The sequence below is a fragment of the Corvus moneduloides genome, chromosome 2 (assembly GCF_009650955.1).
Source record: "Corvus moneduloides isolate bCorMon1 chromosome 2, bCorMon1.pri, whole genome shotgun sequence".
Classification (NCBI taxonomy): domain Eukaryota; kingdom Metazoa; phylum Chordata; class Aves; order Passeriformes; family Corvidae; genus Corvus; species Corvus moneduloides.
The window spans coordinates 43,575,126-43,601,875 of NC_045477.1; the positions used below are offsets into that span (position 1 = coordinate 43,575,126).

A 26,750-nucleotide genomic window follows, 5' to 3' on the forward strand; every position below is an offset into this window, starting at 1 on the left:
CTGAGCGTTTTACCTCCTAGAAGGAAGAGAGGGAAAATACTTACTACATTAACTGATATGATTAAAAGCAAGGTAGTACTCTCAAAATGCGAAGGGAAAAGGAGGAAAACAGCCAACTTTTAAAAATGTTTGCCAGGCTGTATAGCCCCTTAGATGAGGGCATGAGGGAGTCATAACTAGTCTTATAAAAACAGATGCAGATGCATGTGTGGTAAAATGAAATCAGAAGAGATGCCTTCAGCAGAGCAGCACCACCCTCATGGTCTTCCCCAGCGCGAGCCACCTCACTCAGCACCCGTGAATGCTACTTCCTGACCCAGCAGCCCAGAAACAGCTTGTGTGCCTATTATTTATAAATTTTGGTACGTTGACCTAAATTCTGAAGAACAAAGTCCATTAATTATACATTCCTTGATTCTGGGAGAGATGTGGTTTTATCTGTTAAGTTTCTTTTTTAACATTTTAGTGTGCCTAGAAGACTAATTAATTAGACTGGTACTTTGCTGTGCTCTGTAACAGAAAAAAGATGCACCTGCCTCAAACGGTGTAAGGTCCATATTAAGCTTGAGGTTTTTTTCTCTGTCAGATATGAAGGTCAAACTTTCATCTTAAATTCCGTTTCTCCCTTTGAACTCTGTCTAAAGTGGATCGCGCTTCATGCAGTCATTAATTATCGTTCATAAATATTTTTTATTTCATTAAAGCAATTCAAATTGAACAAGGAAAGAAAGGACAGATTTTGGTTCCAGCACTTCATACTTATCATGCTAATAGCTATAAGCAGAATTTTTGTGTGTGCCTCTAAAACTCAACTTCACTGTGAGAACACCACAGACCTACCTGAGGAGGAGTACATGGGGGCTGTATCCCAGCAGGTCCCTTGCCATAAATCCTGCAAGGAGCTAGAATTAGCCGAAACCCTTTGCACGTTCAGTGTAAACTGAAATTTAAACCACCTTAATCCAAAAACAAAAAGGTATTTCTGTTTCCTCATCTCCTTCATCCCCATCAAAAGATAAGATATTCTAAGAAAATTCCCAAGATCCAGACAATCTAAACGTGGGTTATGGCAATAGTTTTATACTGGAGAAATGGTAAATCTTAAGAGAAGTGTATGTAGACAATGGATTACGAGCTAAATTGTAAAAGGGGCAAAAAAAGAGATGCACACATGTGCCACTCCATGTATGTCGTGCCTCACAGTACAGCAAGAACACAGCACGGCACACCGACTGCCATGCTGACCAAGGTTTCAAATGCCGTTTCTGGTTCTAAAGGCTTGCCCCTGCAGACAAACTTCCAAATGCAAAATTCAGAGGCCATTCTTGCTTTGGTTTTAAAAGATAGTCAATACAATTTTACAACAGGGTCATTGAGTTTTCTGTTGCCTTTTCTCCTGACAGATTCAGCTCTAAATAATGACTCTGAAGAGCTGCCACTTCTACCCTGACTGTTCCAAACGTGTTCTGCCATTGCCACATCTTCCTTAGGCTAAAGTACTTTTCTATGTGTTTCTGCTTTACACTTGTGCTTCCTAGCACTCTAGCATTGTCTTACAACAGCTTTTTCTCTTGATACTCATCTGCCATTAAATCTTACCAATTTTAAAAAAACTTACTGGGTTTAACATGGTACCATTTTCTTAAATATTCGTAAGGGCTCTTAATTGGAAGAGCTTTCTGCTAACCCAGCAAATGGATTCAGCTCAAGGTCTTTGTTGACTGGATCTCAGAAGAAACTATAAATGGTTTGGACTGTGAAAATGATATTGGGACTGCTGGTTTAGCCTTGTATCAACACATAGCACGGCTTATCATGTGATGTTGTATTTAGCCAACAGTTTCATACCAAAACAAAGAAAACATTTTGTTCTTATTGGATATTTGAAATGGCCAAACACATCAACTTTCTCAAATCCCAGTATCATATTTATTACTATAGCTTATCTCCCCTGTGAAAGAGTCCATTAATAAACAAATAATATTTAGATAGTCACATCATAGCTGGAAAAAACCACAGAAAATGTCAAATGTTATAACTACACTCTAGTCATCAAGTTATATGAGAAAAATTTAGACCTTTTAAAATATTTTTTCTCTGTTCCTTTCTCCCTTCCTACTTACAGTATTGACGACCTTTCTTTAGTTAAAGAGACAGTGAAACTTCTAAGTTACATAGTACAATTAGGTGGTTTGTGGCAGACTAGCCTCTTTATGGACATAAGGAATGGAAAAGAAAAATATTTCACATTTAAACAACTCATTCCACCTGCTGCCTTACAGAACAGGGAGCCTGGGTGCTGAATTTCATGAGTGAGCCCAAAAGCTTTTCTCCCTCCAGTCCTTGTGCCATCTTCCGATGGCAGGATTGCCAGATGTATAAAAAGGACTCAGGACTTTCTTTTCATACAAACAATATTTGTTCATATCTTGGTTCATATTTCAAGATAGAGTTGGAATAGTCCACTCTATTTAGTACTGTGCAGTGTCTAATATATACAGACTCTTACTTATTTACACAGAATTCTGTACAGATTCTGAACACTTAATTTTACAAGAAAATCGCACACTAAGTGGATTATATACGATTCTAAGAGATCTGTATTCTCAAAATCAACAGAGAAGAAAAAACTTTAAAACTCTAATTAAAAGCTATATAGTAAAAGCATTAGGGGAATTTGCCAGCCAGTAACAGTAGCATCACAAATCAGTGATGCCAAATCAGTACTAATGGCAATTCAAGGGCAATTATACCCCTCATAGGTGCTTCCTCCAATTCCTACTGTCCTGAACAAAAATCTAAATTACTGAGAGGTAATATTCATCTGAGAAAACTTTTAATGCAGTGCATATCAAATTGCTTTCCATGTTCTACATGAATAGGAAATAAATAAGGTTTTATTTGGCAAGATGGATTCAGAGAAAGGAACTGTTTCATTTGACACTGGTAGGCAAACCCCAAACCCTTCAAAAGAAAATTTTTGCAAACGCCTGACAGGACACAGCTACACTACACACCATTGCAATGTGAACTCCTAAAAGCTGTGTTCACTTTTCATTTCCCAGTGTTTTTCCTGATACAAGCATATGTAAATAATGATATATATGGTCTCACTACTGTTTTTCTATCTACTGCCAGAGTGTCTACAGAAGGTGCACTGTGTTACAGCGTACACGTTATGATCAACTGAAGTGCATGGTATAAACAAGGATTACACACATTATGCTTTTCTGAATGCAAACATGGCTACATGCCATATTTTAAATCAATTAAGATGTAATTTTAAAATATTAAATTATTTAAAAATTCAGAAGTAAGAAAATTTTGAATTTTTAAATATCAACAGTGGTATAGCCAAAATATGTGCTGATGACTTTACTCATGGGTTCCTGTTACCTTTAGCAGAAATCTTTGAATAGAAAATGAAAACTCTTCAATGAGCAATAGAAAAAGAAATCAAGCAAACTGGTACTCTTAAAAGTAAGTACATCGCTGGATTATCAGCTGCATTACATTGCATAGGTAAAAAGATATTTCTTCGCCTCTTCTTTTCAGACTCCAGTGCAAAGCAGATAAGAAAGGCTGCCATAGAACTGTTCTTTCTCTCTTAAACAAAATGCAAGGCAACAGAAAATGAGACTTTCTGAATTGCAATTTGATTTTAGTTGTACAGCATGGTGGTCTGTAATTCCAACAAAAGGGTACTTGAAGGAATATATTTTTGTCTGTTTTCATATTAGCTAAAATCCTGCCTGCCTCTTTTATAGTAATTTGCATAAATCCTGTTAAATTTAGTGGAGACAAGACATTTCTTCCAACAAAGATGAGCATTTTTAAGCATTTGTGCACCAATCCCTTGTGCAAGTGCAGTGTCAAGTACAAGACTCTCTCTGGCTATCTCGGCTTGCTGTTTGCCTATATAAGAACTCATCTGTTTCCTACAGCCTTTTAGCTTTTTCCAATCCCTATGTTTTGCAAACATATACCTGTAACAAACTTATTAACAGTAAATGGGTCCCAATAACTAGGGCACTCAGGTAAACTTTTCAAGATGTTTCTGATCCCAGTTTAAAACAAACCTTCCACTCCCACTCCTCCGGGAGAGGTTATTTTAAATCTAGATCACTTTCATGAACAAGAACAGTGAGTTATATTATTAGATTCTTCTCACAGATCTGCAGTAGCAGATTGACAAATATCCTTTACTGATACATTTCTTCAAAGGGAATAAACCTACAGATTAAATTAATTTCTCAATCTTAATTCTACTAAGGAGAAGATGGATTTACTCATGGACTTCATAATCTGTTGTGGGATACCCTGTTCAGCAGAATGCCTTATTTCTGTTAATTTTCTCTAACTAAAGTGTGAAAGCACCAGAAAGCCTCTAGGTAGATTACTACATACAAATACAAATGCTTGAAGAATTATACAGGAGATCTGTTAAGCTTAAACACCCAGGGCACTTTTTTTGCGATTCACACATCACTTCTTTCGAAGAAGTAAGCCCTATGCTTTTTAATCTATGCAAGGATCAAAAACTACCTCTTTTTTTCCAATTCCACAACACATTATCACACACTGATCATCTGTACAATTTTCACTTCAGCAGACATGATTCAGAAACACATGTAGATACTCTAAAAACATTAATAACTCTTCAGCTTGTTAGAAAATGGAATCTGTTTTTCCTTCGCGTTTAATCCTTCTGCTTCCCCAGTCATGTGCGAAAGCTCTGCTTGAACAGCAACCACTAACACTGGCTGCATAATCCACCGGATAAACCAATTAACAGAGGGAAGCTTAAGGCCATCTCTGATCTGGCAACTAGCTATTTCTGTCATAAATTTCAATATTGCATAGCTGGGAAAAATGTTACCAAAAAAGTCTCCTTTCAGGAGGGGACCCTCAGTAGGAAAATACTCTTGCATCTGCTTAAAGAAAACTCCTGAGTATCGGCTTCTGTGAAGACTATTCAAGGGCATAAAAATTTGCAGTGCTGTTCCCAATAATTTGGATGACTCACTGCCACAATTATTTTCTAATATCAGGGCTATCACAGCTGAAGGATTGAGGCCTCCCACCAGGCAAGGATCTAGAAACCCTGAAGAACCTCAGGTGTGCTTTGTTCAAGGAGAAGCATATTGTACATGTAAGCCTCACCCAAACAGAAGGGACGAGGATTCCCTCTGCTCCGAACTGCTCATGAAACACAGATAAGCTGAAGGAAGTAACAGACAAAGGGATTAGAAGGTAGTCAAATGGAGAGGTACATGTCCCAGAAAACTTTTTCAAAAACATCCAGTCTTCACAGCAAGTGAAGAGCCAGTGTGCTGGTTTAGAGAGCTGTTCATGCAAAGTGGAGAGTATGAAAATGAGTGAAAGAGTCAGAGAAGAAGACAGATGTGCTCTTTGCTTTGCATATAGTCAGCTCATTTAATTACTCAGTGATACAGTTAATTTGAAACATTATTTTAAAACCCGTTTTTTCTTCATCACAGCTCTTTCTTTTGAGAGAAAGTTGCATTAGCTGTCTGCTAATACAGAATATGACTGATCTGACTCAGTGATGCTCAGCTGCAACAAGATTGGGATGGGCTAAATGGAACAACAGGATATCTGTAACAATTTCAAAAAGCAACAGCACTTCTGCAAGACTCAGGCATGCAGCAGTGGTCCTCACTCAGCTGAGATACAGAAGGAGCCTGAGGTCTGAAATAGAGCTTCCAGGTGAGAAACAAGAGCTCACCCAGATGTACAACATCCCTTTCTCAATGTGATCAGTCTGGAGGCAGACACACTTCTGTAAGATCATTAACTCTTAACCAGCCACTCATGCTCTGCGAGAAAAGTGGACAACTTCCATGCCCAGAGACCCTCATGAGGTTGCTTTCCTGGTGATACCCATTAGGCTGCTGACCCTCTGATGGGGAAAGCTGCAGCACTGCTCGGCCAACAACCCCTGGCCAGCATGGCTCAGGCATCATGTCACTCTACCAGCCATGACTTGGCTCCTCATTCACTGGCCACATTGCACCAGTGTAGAGGTGGATGGAGCTCATCCATAAATTCCAGCAAAACACCACACAGTGTATTTTAGAGTTATTTGTGTGCCCACTATGTTCATGGCCAGCCCTGCCAATGGCGAGTTCACTGTACCGGAGCAATGGGCTAACACATCCTTCAAAGTTTCACCCAGCAAGAGTATTGCCATAGAGGCACCTTCTTTGAGTGAAGACTCAATGCCAAGAGCTTTGCTGATAGGATATTTTGTAGAGAATATTTTTATCTATGCCACAAAAAAGCCAACAGATTAAACTCTTCCTTTCATCATCTCAAACACCTCACTCAGGTGTTGCTTCCCTTAGCAGATTGCAGGTTAATTCCTTGTATAATATGAATTTTTAAAATAACGCCTGCATTAAGGTATATTAAGGTTCAATATAACAAATATTTCAATTAAAACATCTTAAAACAGTATCTTGGATCTGCCCTATTTTCATAGATATTCTTTGGTCAAATTCTCCTTGACTTCACATAGAACTCACATCCTCACCCAGTAATCACTCAGAGCAGCATTTGACAACTTCACTGGAAGATCTCTTAGTGAAAGGAGCCTTCGGTTTAGCCTACAAAAGCCATTTGTAGCTGAACACAATTCCAGAAATAAACGTTTGGGTGAGTGATCAATCAGTTCTTTCACGTCATAATTTTGTAGAGGTGTACTTTGGCACAGGTGCAAAACAACATGTTAGTCACTCCAGATTATTAATTGGTGATTTTTTGGACATTTCCCATAATTAATGGTACAATCTCTTACTTCTACAGTGTCTAGGAGAAAGAAGTCTTAAAATGTCAATCAAATTAACACATTCAAAAATATGAACCTCATACAACATTTTAAGTCACAATTTGTTGAATGGTAAATTCTTTTTTTAGACAAAAAGGCTTTTTTTTCTAAAAAAGAAAAGGATTATTTATGATTGCGTCTCTTTTAAGCTAAAAAAACACAGCAATACAGTATTGACGACATTAATGACTCCTATTTAGAAACAAAAGTCTAATTCCCAGAACATGCCATATGGACTGCTTCTGTTACCAAAAGAGTTTCATACTCAAGGCATGTGCAGGAGCAGTCACCAAATATAATTCTTGCACTTCATCATCATCATTGAAAGGTTTGGGTTGCAAGGGACCCTAAAGATTATGTAATTCCACCTACCCTGCCATGGGCAGGGACACCTTCACTAGACCAGGTTGCTCAAAGCCCCATCCAGCCTGGTCCTGAACACTTCCAGGGACGGAGCATTCACAGCTTCCCTGGAAAATCTGTTCCAGTGCCTCACCACCCTCACAGGAATGAACATCTATTCTAAACCTATTCCCTTTCATTTCAAAGCCATTGCCCCTTGTCCTATCTCTACATGCCCTTGCAAAAAAGTCCCTCTCCAGCTCTTTTGTAACCCCCTTTAGGTACTGGAAGGCTGATATAAGGTCTCCCCAGAGCCTTCTCTGCTCCAGGCTGAATAGCTCCAGCTCTCTCAAAGTCAAATGAGACTTTACTTTCTTCTCTTTACTCAAAATAAATACCTTCTTTCAAAGTAATCCTGTTGAAACTGGGCTGATGATAACTAGTAAGCAAATCCAGATGTGACATCTTACTTATCCTGAGCAAAAGTACCAGGTTTTGGTCCCACAGCAGCAGCACAATATGCTTAGTTTAGAATTGTAACTTATGAGTTTGGGGTCAGGAGATCCTGAGCACAGCCACTGGTACTTCTCTTTGGTTTTATGCTGTCATTTTTTTATTCTTTGTTTTCCTACACCTGCACACCTGACTACACCCATACTCACAGAATGAACTGGTAACATTCTACTACAAAAAATGTGTAATTTCTGGACAGTGCAAACAGTGGGTTGCTAGGATGGTTCTTCAAGTCCTGCTAGTCCAGTGTAGCACCCTGGTGTGTTCAACACATTCAGTGAGCCCTTATATAATTATATGACACCATGGGAAAAAAACAGAATCAGAGCAGTAAGTCAGTTATTTTTAAATATTGTTTATGTATTTGTTAGTGTTATTCCCATGTCCCTGGAACTCTCTGTGGAGTTCCCCATCACCCAAAATGGTTCCAAAAGCCTTTCAGGACCCTCTGATGCTGCTGAACATAGCTAGGAAACCTCTCAGATGTTTCTGCATTTTTGGCTGACAGAAAATATTCTCTGTTATTTTATGCTCCTATTCCCAGGAACAAATGCCAGAAACTGAATGTTCAAGACACAGAACAGAAGTTATCCAATAACTGAATTTGAAGCCTTCCTGAGCAAAGAGGAAATAGACTGAATCAGCAGTCCTCTGAGATCAGTGAGAAAATTTGATGCCCTTTTAATGATATGTTCCATGCTTCTTTCACATGAAAATTAAACAACACTGCTTGTCTGCACAGCACTCACATCGCTGCTGTAGACAATATTTTTATAGCAATTTTTCCTTTAAAATGAAAAACTAAATACAATTCAGTGAAGCTGAAAAATCGAAGTTCTTTCAATATGAAGTATCTCCTTCAATACCTGCCAAGCACTGGTATTTTTCCCCTTGGGTCTCAGTGGAGCTGGAATTAACACAGCCTCATCTGTTCTTTTCTTGGTAACTCTCCTCTACTGGCAGTAACAGAACTCTGAGAATACAGGAAATTACTTTTGCCTGACATCTACCAGGTGCAATGTCCATGGAGGCAGAATGTACCTTCACAGGGGAGTCATCCAAAAGTCTGCACTGCAAAGGACTCTGAGCCACAGCAAGCACAGCCAAAACAATCCCCAGGCTCTGTTAATCCATTCAAACATTCCCTCTGCTGGGTGCCTTTGAGGTAACCAAGCAGAAAATACCAACAGTTTTACCAAAAAAATTATCACAATTCTTTTAAGTCAAACATTTAAAATATAATTACTTTAGCATTCACTGGAAAGTGTTACGCTAATACAAGAAATCAGCCTGTGCCGTGTTGTATGAGATCAGTTTTAATATCATCCCTTTCTAAGCAAGGTTGTCCTGAAAAGGAGAAGCTACTTGACAATTGAAATGATACAACACTCCTTCTGGGGGGTTAGGATCAAAAGGAGAATTTAAGCTGCAAAGACCCCTAGCATCAGTGGAAGGAGGGAACACAACCACGTTCCCTGATCCACACCTCGTGCCCATCCCGCAGCCCACGTCTCAGCATCACTGAACTTCCCTGCTCAAATAGAGCCAAAACAGCACCATGTGCTTAGGTGCTGTGACAACCTACACCCAACACACACAGAACAAAATAGAAGTCTGCCCAGTTTTCACTTTCTTCCTCTAGCCATTGGGCATGACTTCACTTCTGCTTTGGGATAGGCATATCTGCCCTTCAACAGCCATGACTGAGAACATCGAAGTTATCTCCGTTTGAATGTCTTTGCCCATTAAAATACCTGCTAAGAAATTGATTTATTAAGAGACTGTTGGCATATCTGGGGTCATTCTTCAAACTCTTCCAAACACAGCGCAGGCCAAATATTTTTAAGGTCTAAGCTTTTATTTTATGAATTTTCAGAAGCACTTATCTTTGCAACCTGTCAATGTAAGCCATCTTTTTCTAACCACTTCAATATATTATCTGTACTGTCTCAAGTAGGATCCTCTACACCTGCATTTTCATCAGAACAGACATTTTTAAAGCTACCAGTTCAACATTTGAGGAGGGAAGTACAAGACTGAAGTACATGGTCAGATGGATCTGACATGGTCAGATCCTACCAACTCCAGTGATGACAGCAATCCACTAAAGCCACTCCACTGGAATGTTCCTAGGAAGATGCTGTCAGAAAGATACAGAAAATAATAGCTGGAATCATTTTAATTAAGATTACACAGTAAGTTCATAACAACCCCTTCTAGGAAAGGAAAAAAAGGATTAAATCTCTAAATTGTCAAAGAAAAAGAAAGGTAATGTGAAAATTAAAGTGAAATATGTTTTTATTCCTGTTATAGTTGCATAAATCCTGCTCTTCCAGTGAGCCCACAGCAGAATGAGAATCATGACAGAAAAAAGCTGCTGTCTAGTGTGAACAAGAAGATTGATTCCTGTTCTTAGAAAAAAAGAAAAATAGTAAACTCTAACATATATAAAACTCTCAAGACAGACAGAAACTACATTGATCTAAATGCTGAAAATAATATTTCAATATGTCTTCATCTAGGACCAAATTTTAAAATGTTTACATCTTTCTGAGGTGTTGAAGTACCAAATGTTTATTATTTGTTTGCAATCTGCAAAGAGGAAAAATTTTATTTTTTTAAGAGGAAAAGTATGTGTTAGGAGTATCTTACATGCCTGTCCTGTGTCTGTGGAAAAAGAACATTTAATTCTTTTCTAAGTCTAAGTTTAAGTCCTCACTTAAAAAAGCCAAAGGTTAGTGACAGGAACAAATAATATAAACATTATTTTATGGGTTAAGTCGTTTCACTCTCTTTAATCACGACAATATGAGGGCCGTGCTATATGCTTTTTTAAAGGAAATGTATCTTAGATAATCTAGCTGGAGAGAATGTGAATATAATGGTTATAAAAGGCATATTCCAAAAAAATGCAGAATGAAACAAACTATAAAATTTGGAGAATCCTCAAGACAGCATATTACAAACCTCTACATTATATTTTTTTCTTTGTGATTGCTCAGCACAGGCAGAAGAACCTGGGCTCATCCCTGTGTTCCCTCTAAGCAGTACCTTTGTGGTTTATGTAACTTCTACATCTAATATATCACTTAGTGAGTTAACTTCTACCTTAGCATGCCCTAAAAACCTTCAAGTGACATAGGAATATTCTCAGAGTAGCAAATCCAGTTATCCAACCACTGGTCTGCCTGGCTGGGCTTTACACTTGAATTGTGACTCCATCCTCAACTTTGTAAACTGCAAAGGAAAGGCTCATCCTTCCTGGGTGAGTACTCTGGCCTCCTCAACCATTTCATCACTGCAAAACACATGCTGAAACAATGATCAGCACTACTGGCATGGGCCACCTGCCTGACTATAGGTGATCTGCTGTTATTGACACTGTCAGTCTCCTGGAAGACCCTGGAGTAGAGCAGGGTAAATATCACACATCCTCGGCAAGAGCAAAAGGCAGCAAAATGTTATCTAGTCAAACTTACTCATGTCCAGTACTGCTCAGAGAAATCAGAAACACTGCCCCTGGCCAGGTATTAGCAAATCAACACCTGTCTTTAGAGTACTGACTTTTGCAAATCACTATTATCTCTCTCTTTCATACTACTGCTAATTATTTCTAATGCAAAATGTTATTTCCTATGCAAAATTTTATTCCTAATGCAAGTGTTATTTCACAGTAGTATTCCCTTTGATTAGAGTCTTATGACCTACAAAATCTACAATGTCTGATTCACCTACATTCCCAGAATATAATCAGCTCAAATGCAGGGACAAGTCTCAGGCAAAGTATTTTGCTGTTAACTGCCTATTCTGTCTGGGTCCGTGGCCCAGCAAAACATCAGCAAAGTTTTTATTTCATAGAGAGTCTCAAAATCTCAGAGCTTTGCTTCCGTGGAAATAAAGCATGAAAAATTCAGGAGAAGATCCATGCCCAGTGAGCATGAATAAATTAACATATTTAGAGTCAAACCATGCTGTCAACTACAATTTAAATTCAAAAGATTAGATATTTATGAGATATGATTGGAGGAAACAAGCCAAGTGGTCAAAAACTGGTCCAAAACTACTAAGCTACACTCAAAACCAAACAGGAAGGGAATCCCACGGTCCTAATTTGATGTTTGAAGACAAAATTGAAGGTGAAGGGGAAAAGTGATAAGCTTCCTCTTTCGTGTGGGCTCTTTGGCCATGCAGGACAATTCTGCAATAACCTGGGGTACCTCAGGCTTGCTTTCAGGCACGGAGCATGTTCCAGGAGTAGGGTTAGCAGGAGGTGTGGCAATTGCTGGGTAGAAGTGGCCTTACAACTGAAAGCTGACAACACAGGTAGTGCCAGCCCTGGCATTCTCTGCCCCTCAGAGCAACGAACCCAATGTTTATGCTCAGAGGCACACCCAGGTGTTCTGACAGGCTCTGACTTCCCACACATGCACTTATGAGAGCTTCTGCACAAAGCCCACTCAATCCACAGGGAGACACTCCAGATTTTCCCCTTCTTAGTCCATTCAGCCTCTGCGAAGAGACACATCAATAAAACCTCAGCTTGACTTCACACACTGCCAAGTTTCAAGTGCCAGCACAGGCAGGAGTAAGGCAAAGAGTGACTGAATGTGTCTGCTTTAATTCAACCATCCTAAGGAAAAGGGCTTTTTACTGACATCACACCCATTCAGATTAGATGGCATGAAAAGCACAGTCACTCAAGAACTCAGATACGCAAATGAGGAAAAACATGAAAATGTATTGTGAACAGCCAACACCTAATTTTAGTCAGTGGAACAAAGAGGTAGGAAAAAATACATTCCTGAAAATCAAACTGAGTTGTGTCTAAGTATTGTCATCTTGTAATATAAAAATTAATGAAATGCGTTTTGTTCCAGTTATGACATAGTGTGCTTTAGAAACCGATTCAAAGGTTTTGCAGCAAATAGAGAAGTATGGCCATTTTCATGTCCAACCAGCTTCCTTATCAAAAAATTATATAAATCATAAGAGGGAAGAGCTTACCATGGAGTCAGATTGTTTTAATAGTCACTTCACTTGACAAAGCAATTTCCAAACAGTTTCTTTGTTTTTCAGCTAATGTAAATAAGAAGGAAGTATTTTACCTTTATATTGCTACACTTTTTAAGTCCTATCACTGAAAACACTTTCAAAATGACATTTTCATTGGCCTGTCTTACAGTAGAAATATTAACAATTCTGGGCCAGTTTCACAATGTTATTAAAGCTCTGCACAACTGTTCGTAAGGTAAGTCATGTCATCTGTTGTTTCTCACAACCCATCACAATCTCTAGAAGCAGTCAAGCCAGCCAATCCAATTCATCTTCAAAACCATCAAAGTGTATACATATTTTGACAAGCAAATGGGTGGGATATTAGCATTAGCAGAAACAGAAGACACAAATTGGATTCCAAGAGCTCCATGAGCCTACAGAGCAATGGGAGCTTAGTGTCAAAATCTGACTGACTGTGAATAAATCAGCTCTAGGAAAAATTACAATTTCTAGATCATAAGTGACACATGTCCCTTATGCCAGAATGACTTTCAGGCTATTTCATTTTAATTTTATTAGGAGAAGAGGAAAAACAGTTACAGAGCAAAAGCAAAACACAAGATTGTGTACAGTGGCTTTTAAATTAATCTGCTAGTGTCAGGACTTCTTGTTTCATTCAATTGGTCTAGGCTAAAAACACAGAAGAAGGAGATAAAGAATTGATTCTCAGTATAAAAAGGGGGACAACATACTTCGGGCACTTAAAAAGCGTTAATTTTTTACAGTTTTCAGTGATCAACAAACACACTTGGGAAAACACACTGGGAAAGTGCTTTACTGAAGCAAGGGGCAAACAGGCTTCTTTGCCAGCTGCTCCACTCCATACTCAATGTCCGCACCTGCCTGAAAGTTGCACAGTTTCTAATAAACAGTAGACCTTATGTCCACAGGATGCCACAGAAGCTGACACTATGAACTTCCCCTGGTTCAAAAGGTGCTAGAGAAAATTATGGAGGATTGGTTCTGAGGGGGCTATCCCATGCCACATCCTGGATACCACTGCAAGAGGACATGCTTTCATCTCGTGAGAGCTAAACCTCTGCTCCCCACTGACAACAGACAAGGTGCTGGCCCAGACAGCCTGCAGCATCAATAGAGCTATAAAAAGCCTTCACTACCATTCTGCTGGACATTTTATCATTACATTTCTTGAAAATCTGAATTATATGTGGCATTTGGAATTTCTTCCAATATAAAAATTTCAGAGGGTCATTTTCATCAAACCCAGTGTTTTGTATTTTAAATGTTGTATTATAATTCGTAACGCAAACTTTTTTCCATAATAAAAGTATTTCATGTCTAAAATTACTGAAAAAAATTTTAACTCACATATATAAATAAAAGTCATTTTTTTGCCAGAACACATTTTGCTGAACTGTCAACTGGGAAGTTATGGTTTTAATAAAATATTCAAAGCAAATACATTCCATCAGAAAAAAAGGTCTGGACATCTCCAGTAATGCAGTTTTAGGTGCATTTAGGTTCTTAGACAATTTCCAAAGCCCTCAGTGGCCTAAGTCAAAGGCCAGTGAGTATCCTGACAAAAACTGATTTATTTTAAAGGTGGAAAAGGGCTGTTAATCTGAGCTGAAGAGCAGCAATATAAGGAAAATACAGCTGCACAGTATATGGCAGGGAACCTGATTTCTTTCATGATTCACTTTCAACTTTCTTGACAACTGCATGCCATGTCACTGTTTCAGAAAGGTGCGTCCACGAACTGGGCTGGCAGGGCTCCTCCTGTTGATCTGTGCACCAAAAGGGCTGGGTCTGGATCAAGGTCTCAGGGACAGTGCGTCCCTGCAAGGGCAGCCCCACCTCCTCTCAATCGGCCCAGCACTGGTGGGTCAGGAGTGGCACGTGAGGAGGACGTTAGCCAGAAGAGGGAAAGCAGGAGAGTCATTCCTTGTGTTCCCGTTCAGCTAAAAACTGAAGCAGCTCCAGCCACCTCACTGTACTGCCAAGGAGACGAGTATTTATATCATGTCACAGAAGGCCGTGTTCATTAGCGCAGTCTGAAAATGAGCGCACTCAGGATGTACCTATCGGGAGCTTCCTGCCCCTGTCTGGGCAAGAAAAGGTGGGGGGACACCAATGTGCACTGCATGCACAACTCACCACTGGGTTAGCAGCTCCCTCGCATGCCAGCACCTTCACCTCAGTGAAGGATTGACGTGGATTTCAGAACACTCCGTCACGTGAGTTCAGACTCAGCCCTCTTAATTTAATTTATCCCATATGTGACTCCACTAACATTCACTGAACTTCTGTGAAGTACTGCTGCATTAACCATGTGTGAAGCCATAAGCTATCAACCCCAAATGGTTAATTGTCACAATAAATTTATTTCTTATTGTTGCAATAAATAATTGCTCCCATAGAGAGGTATAGAATGAGTTTCCTTAGAGAGGTTAAACAGCAAACATTGTGACCTTGTTATTTAGGGAAAATATCCAAAATTTGGAAAATCTGACTGGATGCTAGTGAAGGTCTCTGGTTAAACACCAAAAAAACCCAAAGAAGAAAAAAAAAAGAAACTAAATAAAACTTAGAGTTAAATGTGAGAAACAACAGAATGTTTGTATAAGAAGTACAGCAGCAGGGCCCTTCAGCATCTGGGTAGTACCACACCATAAGAAAAAAACCAAGAACAAGCATTTAGCTGCATGGGAAAACTGGAAACATGGCGTTGGGAATCGCATTTAAAGCTAGGTGTCCATGTTCTTCATGTGGGGAGTTCTTTTTTTTTGTTTGATCCCTAGAACAATGGGATCCTGTAAATGCTCTGAGCTCCAGAGAACAGCTGGGGACATACCAAATTAACAAAACTTTGCTAAGATATTAATGCATGAGGCTGTGCTTCTGCAAAGGCACACATACAGCTCTGCAGGAAGTGCTACCTACGACACAGACCTCACAGGCCTTATATCAGAAATTTAGGATAGTCTTATTTATTCCAATGATTCAAATACCAGTAAATTGAAACACACAAGTGAGCCTTTAAATAAATTGGACAAGCACTAAACACCCTGAAAGTAAGCACAGGTGGGGTTTTTTTATGTTGCTTGTAGGTTTTTAGTTAGGGAAAGATCACAATTTGTGACTTACTTTCATCTGAACACAGAGCTGACGTCAGGACTAAATGAAAACTGTTTTCTTATTCTGTCTTTCTCACTGCAAGTCTGAAAAAATATATAATTTATGTATTGAAATGAAAATAAACGTCTTTTGAAAAGAGGCTGGAACATCTTCTGTGCATTGTAAATTTATTTTTGAATTTATTTTTTGAATTTATTTTTGAATAATAATTTTTTTTAATTTTTTTTTTTATGCAATAAGACATCTGTACAGCTTCAACACTGCAGCAGAGTTGTCCGGGTCATATGCCTACAGCTGCCGTTTAAGGTAACCAAGCCTGAAAAGAATTGGTTATAGCAGAGTCAGATATATTGTTTTTAAAAAAGATAAATAGCTCTAAGTGGGATGCTATTTCAGTATGAACTGAATAGAGGTGTGTGGCAGAGAAATAGGGAAATGTCTAAGTCAGTTACTGGCGACTTTTAAGCAAGGTCATGCTTACAGCCACTGATCTACCTGCCTAATACTCAACTTCCAAACAAGTGTTGACAAATTGAAAAGAATTCCAAAATGAGCTAAATGAGTGACATGAGCTATGGGAAAATAATACAGCATGCAGTTCCCAAGGCTCAGTCTACTTTTTTTATCCATAAAGGACTGAGCATGACATAAACTGTATTGCTATGTCCCTCCTCTCAAAATCTATGTAAGCAAGTCAACCACAGCTTATGAATCTGTGCAGCTTTCTTTTTTTTAAAAAAAAGGGAATATCTAGCAAAATGCATCACATGCTGAGATTTTTTTAACTATTCACAAGCAAAAAATTTTTGAAAATGCTTATCAAATGGGTGAGATGGAGGAAAATACCTCTTCGGATAAACTGATGTTCTCCAATTAATTCCCGTGCCTGCAGCACAACAGCTCCCCTGCACCCCACCATCACCCTTTTGCCTCTCATTTACACCTTACTTTTCAAGATACAATTTTTCTCCTAACTGCTGGCAGGCAAAGGATTTCCTTTACTGCCATCCCCTTCTACCTGCTTCTCTGGGTGTTAGTACTGACTAATCTAAAATCCTGCCTCCAGCAAGCCCCATTCCTGCCACTTCTCCTAAGAGCAAGCCACAAGCATATGAAACCTGTCAGGTAAGAGAATATTTTGTGTGTTTAACTTGATTTAAATAGGGAAAAAGGCTTTGAAAGCTTCCCTCCCCCGCCTAAACCTTCTTCCTCTTCAGAGTGATTTACAGCAGACACGTGAAGAGCAGAAGACAGTCAAAGGGCTATGACTCTGTCCTGGGACAGCAGAAGGTTTCTGAGAGGGACAGGCACGTTCCACATGAAGCATCATGAAACCAGACCCCTTCAAAGGAGAAACAAGTGTGTCATAAGGTAGCTCAGATCCAACACCTCCATCCCTTTCACACCATGTTTCCTTTTTGTAATTAAAGGCTAGGGCGACACTGAGGACAGACTCTGAAAAATAAACTCTCTTTTGGTTTTTAAAAGGTTGAGTTACGTCAACTAATACAAAATAAAAGCACTAGTTTGTTTCTCTTGGGGGAACATGTTTCCGGAGGAAAATGCACCAGACATATGTTTATAGCTGCCAAAGTATAGTGCCAAAGAGGAGCTGGAAATATTGCTGCTGTAAGAAGTAACTATGTTTTGAATCATCATAGAATCACAGAACCATAATATGGTTTGGGTTGGAAGGCACCTTAAAGATCATCCAGTTCCACTCAGGGCAGCAGTATTTCCAAGGCACCCACACAGACTTTCAATGCTTTAAGCAAGTTTTAATGTTGGCATTAAGTACAAGTACTTTGGTGCATAAAACTTGGAACCCTACTTCACACCAAAAAGCTTTCCTTTAATTCAAGGATAGGCATTGAGACAAATTCCATCCAGCCACTGGAGAACTCCACACTAAAGACATGTTCTCAGCTTACTCAGCTGAATGCACTGAACTCAACATAGGGCTCACTGGTTAAGGCAGCTCTCTCCTAAAACACTGAGGAATGAGGCCGTGTAGGAGGACAAGTGCCTATTTGAATGACTGGAATGCAATAAAACTGGGATAAGTACCACTTACACCTCTGGTTTCCTTGAGTGCAGGGAGAGAGGTAAGAAGAAACTTATAGGAAAGCAGCATTCCAAAATAGGGAAATAAGATATAGTAAGGTGGCAATGTGAAACCTGCAGTGAGAATCCTTCAGAATAAATACTTAAAGCTAGTCCCTAGTAAATGGCTTTAAAACTATTCTTAAAATAATATAGCTGGAGTGAAATTATGGATTAGATATGAGCATTTTGCAAAATTCCTCACCCTTTTATTCAAGTTGTACTGTTCAATCCCACGGTGCAGAATTTTCTGAATGGAAATACCATTATTTGCTACAACTTCACAGGCAAAGCTTATAAATCATCTAGGAAAATATTCACTTGGCTGGGGAATATCACTTCACCCCTGTTTGCAAGGCATGAGTGAGCTTTCCAGAGTACACAGGACTTGAGCTGCTTTTCTCTGAGCAAAAAATCCTCTCCCATGACACACATATAAGCACATCCCCTTCCAAATTAATATTCTTACCTTATCTTTACTTTCAGAGTCAGAATCCTCAAGTTTGGTCCGAATGACAAAGGGTGTAGATAACCTCAGGAGAACTCGTTCAAACGTGGCACTGATTTTAGGAGAGACTATGTCAAAGCAGTCTTGGAATTTCAGGGTTTTATGAGTGTCACATCTGAGCTGCTTCCTAAGACCTTCTCCAAGCTGGAGAACCAGCATGTTTGGATCAAACATCAGGTGAAAGGGGAAAGCTCTGCAGAAAGTGCTAATGCTAATCCTCAGGTCTAAGGGGGACTGGGAAGTTCCTGCTGGAAGTGCTTTTGTGGTATTTGCATTTTCATGTTCTTTGATAAGGAAAGTCAAACAGCTGCAGTTACCTGGGTTTGTCCCCTCTGAACACAGCTTATCATTTGTGACCTGTTCTACTTCTACTTCCAAGCGGTAAATCTTCTTTGCTGCTGCTTTTATCATTCCTGTCATTGCAAATCCCACAATCTGATGTGGGTGAAAATAATGAAGCATGAGATTGCCTTCAGGGAGTTCTTTGCATAGGAAAGAAGGAGATTCCAGGGTGGCCTGTCTTCCAAATGAAGTTCTAATATGCTCCAGCAAAGCATCAAAGCCATTGAAGAAGTCTTGAAGGGTCCCACCTACAGCTCGAAGAACTCTTTCATTCTCGTCAAAGCAGATATTGAAGAATTCCTCCCCAAACTTTTCTTGCATTTCCTCAAACTTCAGACCTATAGGACAATGAGACACTGATATCAACAACATAGTATTGTTACTGTGTCACATTTTGCCTTTTTTCTTTATTTGCCTGCTACTTTTCCAAAACAGGGAGAGCAGCTTTTTCACTAGACACCTATCCATAGGTTTCTGTGGTGGTTTGGAATAATCCTAGAAGCCATTTTTTTAAGTCCTCATTCTTTCAGCTTGCTGTCCCAGCCAGTGATTAGTGGGTCTGTCTGCTTTTCCCCACTGGCACCAGTATTCATTACAATTTCCCTGACTTTTGCATGTCACATCCAGGCCACTGTGGGAATGCACCCAGGCATGGCTGCATCCCTTCCATTGCAGACCTGGCTACAAATGAGGCTCCTGCTCTTACAGCCTCTCTGCTCACTGCCTCTGTGAAGGATCCAGCTCTCCCCAGCTTGAAGAATAAGATTCTGGGACTCAAAGTCAGTTGTCTGGCTTTCCATCCACACCGTAAAGCCCTGCAGTCAGATTACACTTTTAATAGCTGGGGAAGGGGGATTGTGAGTTTTGCGGGGTTTTTTAACCAAAATACTTTTCTCATTATAGGCATTGGGCACTGCCACAAGATACAAAGAAATAATTACTCCTTTTGTTGCCTGCAAGGGAGAGCAAAGCCTTTTCATTTTAAGCTTCTACCTACACTCACCCATCTTTAAAAAAACCCTGCCTCTTAAGAGCAGTCTACATAGCTAATAGATGGTCTGTGATATCTCACAACATCACTTCAAGTTTCTATCACATAAATTCAAAAGGTTTTAATTTACAGAGGTGATAAGGCTGGCACTGCTGAAGGGATGAAAAAATACCAGCAATGGAAATGTGTATCAAATCCTGTTCCAGTTTGTTATTTACCATTTTAAGGATAACCTACAAAAAATATTTTTGAGATGGTCATTAAGCATTTTCCTCTGTCTTATTTCAAGGAAGATACACTCTATTAAGTTTCATCAGTATATAATCCCCATGTCATAGTAGAGTTACAAAATTAATCAGATGTTTGTATTGTTTTAAGATGTAACAGTATAAAAAGAAATATTAATCAGTTGTCTGTGAATTACAAATATCCAGAGTTTTCAAAGGAAATTAATATAGGAATTAACAACACAGTTTCTTCACTACATTGAAATCATATAGAATTACATTTCAGTCAACTAGTCAAACTCCTTAAAATTTATCTTGCATTTGAACAGAAATGAAGGGCAGTTATTTCTTTCCTGAGGGCACAGCAGGCCCTTTATTTTAATGTGTATTCAGCATGGTTTATAACATTGGTAATATCCCAGCAGATCACTGAACTTCTCATTGTTTAGACTGCTTTTAGGCTTTTAATTTGGGAAGAACAGAGTGCTTAGTGACTTTTATACCCGAGGTATAACAGGGGCAGAAGTCATGTTGTTTGCAGACAATAACCTTTAATAATCTCAAGGCAGTGTCTGAACACAGGCTTCGTTAACACAGTCAATATTCACAAGGGATTTCAGTGTTCCCCAGCTTTGCAATCTGCAATGATAATTTTGTTTGGACCTTTTATGTGATTAATAGCAAATTAAAATACAGTAAATTACATATATAAATATGACAACATGAGAACATGACAAAGCATATTTTATAAAAGAAGTAATAGCAATTACTTGGGAAACTTCATTCAGATGCCATTACTCATAAAGAAATTTGGTCACTAAACTAGGTTATTACAAAAATATTCCCAGGATCTTTTATGACCACAGATGGTCAGCTCTGCAGCTAAGCCAAAAGAAAGTACCTCTGGTACACAATGCCCCCTAATATCCTGACTCAGAAGACTGTGTGCCAATTCCTGACTCATTACCATTACATCTGCATAACATGGTATTGTAATATCTTACCAAAAAATACTCACTATAACCCAAAAAAATTTAAATTCTAACCCATACCAAAAATGTCATAACTGGATATTAATAGGAAGTAGCTAAGAAATCATCATATTTATATGTATACACAGATATTCATACTTTCAAATCTCATCGTTCTGTAGAGTGAAGTGAGAGCAGCTTTAGAAGTTTGTGTGTAGAAGTGAGCAGTCTAGCAGGGGCACCCAAAGCTGTAAGATTGCAGAGGCTCTGAAAGCATGGGAACAGGACAGCATCAGAACCCCCTGGGCTATTCATACAAATGGCCAAATACATGGCACAAAGCTGCCCGAAGCGGCAGCGCAGGTGAAGTGCCTTTCAAGTGTATGATACAATTACAGCGGAGCACTCGGCTGCGCTGGCGCCACTGACTGGGAATGAGGTTTGCAGAACTCATCACTCCTGGACTCTGCTGCTACGAATGTGAGCCTCGTCTCGTTATCATTACTGGGAACTGTGTCTCAGTATTCGGCCTCAGGTTTTGCTGATTGTCTTAGATTGGTCTTGTTGTCCGCCCTGGAGAACTGGCCATTCAGTCTGGACACAACATACTGACTCCAAGCAACATGAATTATACTATGAAACTCAGGTAAATGACCTGGCTTGAGGACGTGCCACTACTTTTAAAAACATTTGAGCTTTGAATTGAGTTACACATAGTACCAGCAGAAAATTAGATTAGCTCTAATAGAAAAATGGGTATGACCCAACTCAACCAAACTGCTGGTCTGTGTTAGTCTGAATTTTCTCTATAATAACAGACACTATGATATACTAAGAAAATTGAAGTAAGTCAAACAACCTTCAAAACCCAAAAAGTATAATGTACCTTGCAAGGAAGTTTCTTCCTAAGCCTTATCCAATAAGACATCAATTTTTGCATGAAGCATGATGTTTATCTTTGAATTAAAAATATTTATTTTAAAAATTCCTATTATACAAACATATGCGAACTAATTTTTTCTGGACTTCTCTGCAAAGCTATTGGCTTCAGTGATGTCTTTGTGTAAAGTTGCACAGAATATTTGAAAGGTATTTTTACTGACTTATTCCTGCCTCTCTTATTGAAACAGATGATAACAGATGCTCACATACCACTAATTCTGTACATACTTCATTATAACCTTCTCACTTGCTACCATATAAATGATCCAAATCTTTTGCATATCTTGTGTGGATTCCCTACCCCTATTTCTATACATACCTGTTGTGGTTTAAGCCCAGCTGGCAACTAACACCATACAGACACTTGCTCAACCCCCCAGCCCAGTGGAATGGGGAGGAGAATCAAAAGTAAAACTTGTAGGTTGAGATAAGAACAGCTTAATAATTGAAAGAAAAAGAAAATATAACAATAATAATAATAGTAAGTAGTAATAATGATGAAAAAGAGAAAAATAAAAACCCACACATAAGACAAGTGATGCACAATTCAATTTCTCACCACCAAAGTCAGACCCTGTCCCCATCCAGGTCACTCCTCCAGTTCACATACTGGGCATGACATTCTAATGGTGTGGAATGTCCCTTTGGACAGTTTGAGTCTCAGCTGTGCTGCCTCCCAGCTTTCTTGTGCCCCTCCTCATTGGCAGAGCACGAGACACAAAAAAAGTCCTTGGCTAAGGATAAACACTACGTAGCAACGACCAAAACATCAGTATGCTATCAACATTATTCTCATACTGAATCCAAAACACATCAATGTACCAGCTACTGAGGAGAAATTAACTCTATCCCAGATAAATTCAGAACATTACCAGATTGGGAGATAGTTTTATTACATGTAGAAAAACCTTCTTGCTAAAAAAATGAATCCCAGAAGTCATTGTCTCTATAGTGCATACTTTACTACATTTGGAGACTTCTGCGGGCTAGCTGTTATCTTTAAATATTATATTCAGTATGATTTCCAATTTCAACGTATATGGTATTTCCTTTGGTTTTTTCTTTTATGCTGAGAAAAGACAAACAAAATCAAAATAATCTTCTTATAACCTTCAGGTTTTGCATCTACATAAAAAGTCCAATCTTTTCAAACTCATCTCACGCTCAATTGTTTTTCTGTTTGATTTTGCAGTGGAATAATTCAAATTGAATATGGCATTGAAAATGTGAGTCAACTTCTGTCCATCAAAACTGACAATTTGCTATTCTATTCTGAAAAGCCGGCATTTCCATTCTTTCTTTTTCACTGTGGACCTCTAAGCAAAATTCTCATTCAGCTTCCCAGAAAAAAAAAAATATTTGATATCTGTATGAGGGCCCAGCACTCCCAAATACAGAGGCCACTGCACTCTCTTATCACCTCATGTATGACCCCGAAATGGCTTCCTAATGAGCACTGGCTTGCAATTGATATGGAGGAAAAGGTCTTCCTTGGTTTCACCAAGACGCTCCACTAAATGGTAGAGATTTAAAATAAACCAGAAGCCATCCCAACACACTCTGCTGCTCCCCAACTGAAGTAATTCGTTCTTTTGAGCTTCTGCTATTTACAAACCTTCTACTAATATACTGAATGAAGCTCTAGAAATCCACTGGTCTCAATTTGCTTTCATCCTGGAGGGGGATCTACTGTGCTCCTACTACTTAAGCTAAGCTGGGAGGACAAATCACACATCTTAATTTTAATGTTTCTTCCTCAGAAGTTTCTTTTTGTTGCTTTTCCTTATAATGTCACTTTTATTCTAGTCCATACTGGAGAGAAATTAAACACGCACATTGGAAATAGAGGCAAAGCAACGACAGAATGAAAATATTGCTATAGGCCTCCACTGAAAAGCACTTTGGGATCTATGACTAATTATTATTCTTTGAAAATATGTCTCAAAGACAGTAAGAGAAGAGATCCTATACTTGTCAGGCAGATCCAAAATTACCAAAGTCTTTAAGCACAGGTTCAAAGTACAAATTAAGTATTTCACTGAACTGGAGCAGAAATAGATGACTTCATCCTGTAATAACATGCTAGCAAAAGGTCTTCACTTTCTTTTCAGCAGTTAATGTAAACTGCAAAAACTCTACCAAATGTCAAGGAATTAGTACAATATTTTTAAGTATTTTGTACATTATGAAGTGGAGAAATTAGATAAGAATCTGTTCCTATAAAGAAAATCACAAATCATAGGCTCTTCAGAAACAATCAGAAGATAAACGATGTGATAAAAAAATCAAAGTAATCCATTAACTGGTACAGCATGCAGAAGCAGTTACAAGCCATCCAGTTTTTCCTAAAACTAAATAATGAAGATAATGGCTGCAGAGTGGCCAGCATCTGACTCATTTGGCATTGAAAAATATCTTTTTTTTTTCTGAGATACCATTCAGAATCTGTAAATATCAAACCTTAAGGGGCTGGAACAATTAAATATGCAATTCCAGACCTCATACTGTGAACAGAAGTAGAATTTGCCACCTTCAGTTATAGCAAGTATCTCTTAAATGCTTTTGGATTATCAAATTTTTGGCATCACTAACATCTTTCTCTTAAACAGACCTTTGGACAGAAAGACAGGTGGCAGTTCAGAATTCCAAAGAATGATTTCAGATGGTAGGGAAAGCAACTTTGAGTCTCTGAATAAAAAAGGTTTTCTGGGGTACAGACTAATGCCGAAGGTACATTAGATTATAAGCGAGCTTAATGCCAGTATCTAATTACTGTATAAATGACTTTGATTTTACTTCATTATGATTGTGAATTTATATCATCCTGGGAACCCATATAGCATTTTTATATTACCTTTTTGGCGGTTTTTATATAAATACAGTAACATCATTTTATGCCCTTACATCTGGTTGTGACACAACTGTAAAATCTGTACAACACTTCTCCTACAGTGACATACAAGCCCCGCATATCTTTCAAGATTTCACAGAATATAAATGAGAACTACTGTCAAAAAGAATTCCTGACACATGTTCATCTGTATTATTTTATCCACTTTGAATGAGCTGCTTTCTTTCCTTGTCCTCTGACCAATGATGGAAATACCCTTGTAATTACTGCCTCTTGTTGAGGACCTGATCACCTGTTCTCAGTATATATACAAAAGATTCTGCTCAAAACTATTGACACAGGAAGCTCAGATGAGACATTAAGAACAGGCAGCAGAAGGGGCTTTTGCCCTCATACAGTGCTCGCAGTAGCAGCCAATTCTGCAAGCAACGCCAAGCTACGTGAAGCAAGATTATCATGATTTTATGTCCCCCACCACAACTTGGAAAGCTCACTTCTTATATTTGCACAGGGCGTATTAAATGAAAACTGCAATCATTAGATTGGCAATTCCTAAAAATTACGCCGACCAGGTTTGCTTCATGCAAACTCTAGAGATTAAACAGTAATAAGGGTTTTTTTCATTTGCTTTTTTTTCATTAAAATAAATATATATGTCTTTGAATTAACATAGGGAGCAGAACTTCACTTCCTGGAACAAATAAATTGCAATGAAATCTAAAAACTCTTCCCATGAAATGCAAAATCATCTCTCATAACTCCTCACATATATAAAGGGCTCAACTCATCTGACTAAATATAGAAATCTAATACTCCTTGAGTCTCCATAAGGCATCCAAGACATCTACAAAAGAACCAACAGATCGTTACTGTATCTGCCAAGATGTGGGACCTAAGGGAGACCTACACATTTTTGAAGGTTTGACAGAGGCCACAAGATGCCTCACAGTACCTCAGATAAAGACAAACACCTACAGTTAGTCAATGAATCATGGCCAGAATATGTTCTTCATAAATAGACTTCTACAAGATGCTATTGTACATCATAACTTCAAACCGCTCATTATCTGCTGGTAGTTCATCTGCTTTCTAACAATAAATAGCTCTGATTTGAGAAGAGTGGGATGTCTAAGGCCATTTGGCATAAATGTTTGTCCTTTTCTAATTGAGATGTACTCATCTCAGTTTTGAAATCACATGAATTACGTGCTTTTTGTTTAGATTACTTTTGTGTTGCCAGTGCACTGTAACATCTGCTCAATAACAGGAGCCCTGTGTGTATAGCTTGGACCCCCCAGGATAAAGTATTATTAGAATCCATTAGTATTGCCAGTCCTCTGGGCCATGTAACATTTCCTTTTACGCCGTTTGTAAACCAACAACTTTAATTATAAATCAGGCCGTGGATCCCAAATTAGTTGCATCCTAATGACTATCCGCAGTTCTTAGTGCAAAGGGAAGTGATAGAAATTTATATACTTTCAATACAGAAGCATTTACAGTTCTCAGACACCTCTCAAGCAGTCAGTGTGCCAAACCTTTGTTTACCTTTTCCAAATACTTCACCTGGTCTAATCTCATGGTAGGCTAAGATCTGTCCTGGCAACTCCGTTTCAATTACTTCCTGCCTCTTCAAATATATTATTTCTCAGCAGTTATTTAATAGTTACCAGAATGATCCCAAATTTATTCCTCTTTAACAACAGAGTATCATAGAACCATCAAATATTCTGAGTTGGAAGGGACCTAGAAGGATCATCAAAATCTAACTCCTACACAGGACAGCCCCAAGAATCACACCATGTACCTGAGAACATTGTCCAAGCACTTCTTGAATTCTGTCAGGTTTGGTGCCATGACCACTTCCCAAGTGCTCAGCAGTGGAGCAATAACAACTGAACAGCCTTCACGTCAGTGAAGCTCTCAGCCACCCTCTGGGTGAAGAACCTTTTCCTA

General features: G+C 38.8%; 1 protein-coding gene across 1 annotated transcript in view; it reads right to left on the bottom strand.

Annotated features, from left to right (window-relative positions):
• GUCY1A2 (guanylate cyclase 1 soluble subunit alpha 2) overlaps nt 1-26,750 on the bottom strand; it is a 159,769-nt gene that overhangs the window by 111,816 nt on the left and 21,203 nt on the right. The window contains exon 4 of the mRNA XM_032099297.1: nt 18,432-19,150. Within this exon, the coding sequence (XP_031955188.1) occupies nt 18,432-19,150 (719 nt within the window). The remainder of the gene's footprint in view (nt 1-18,431; nt 19,151-26,750) is intronic.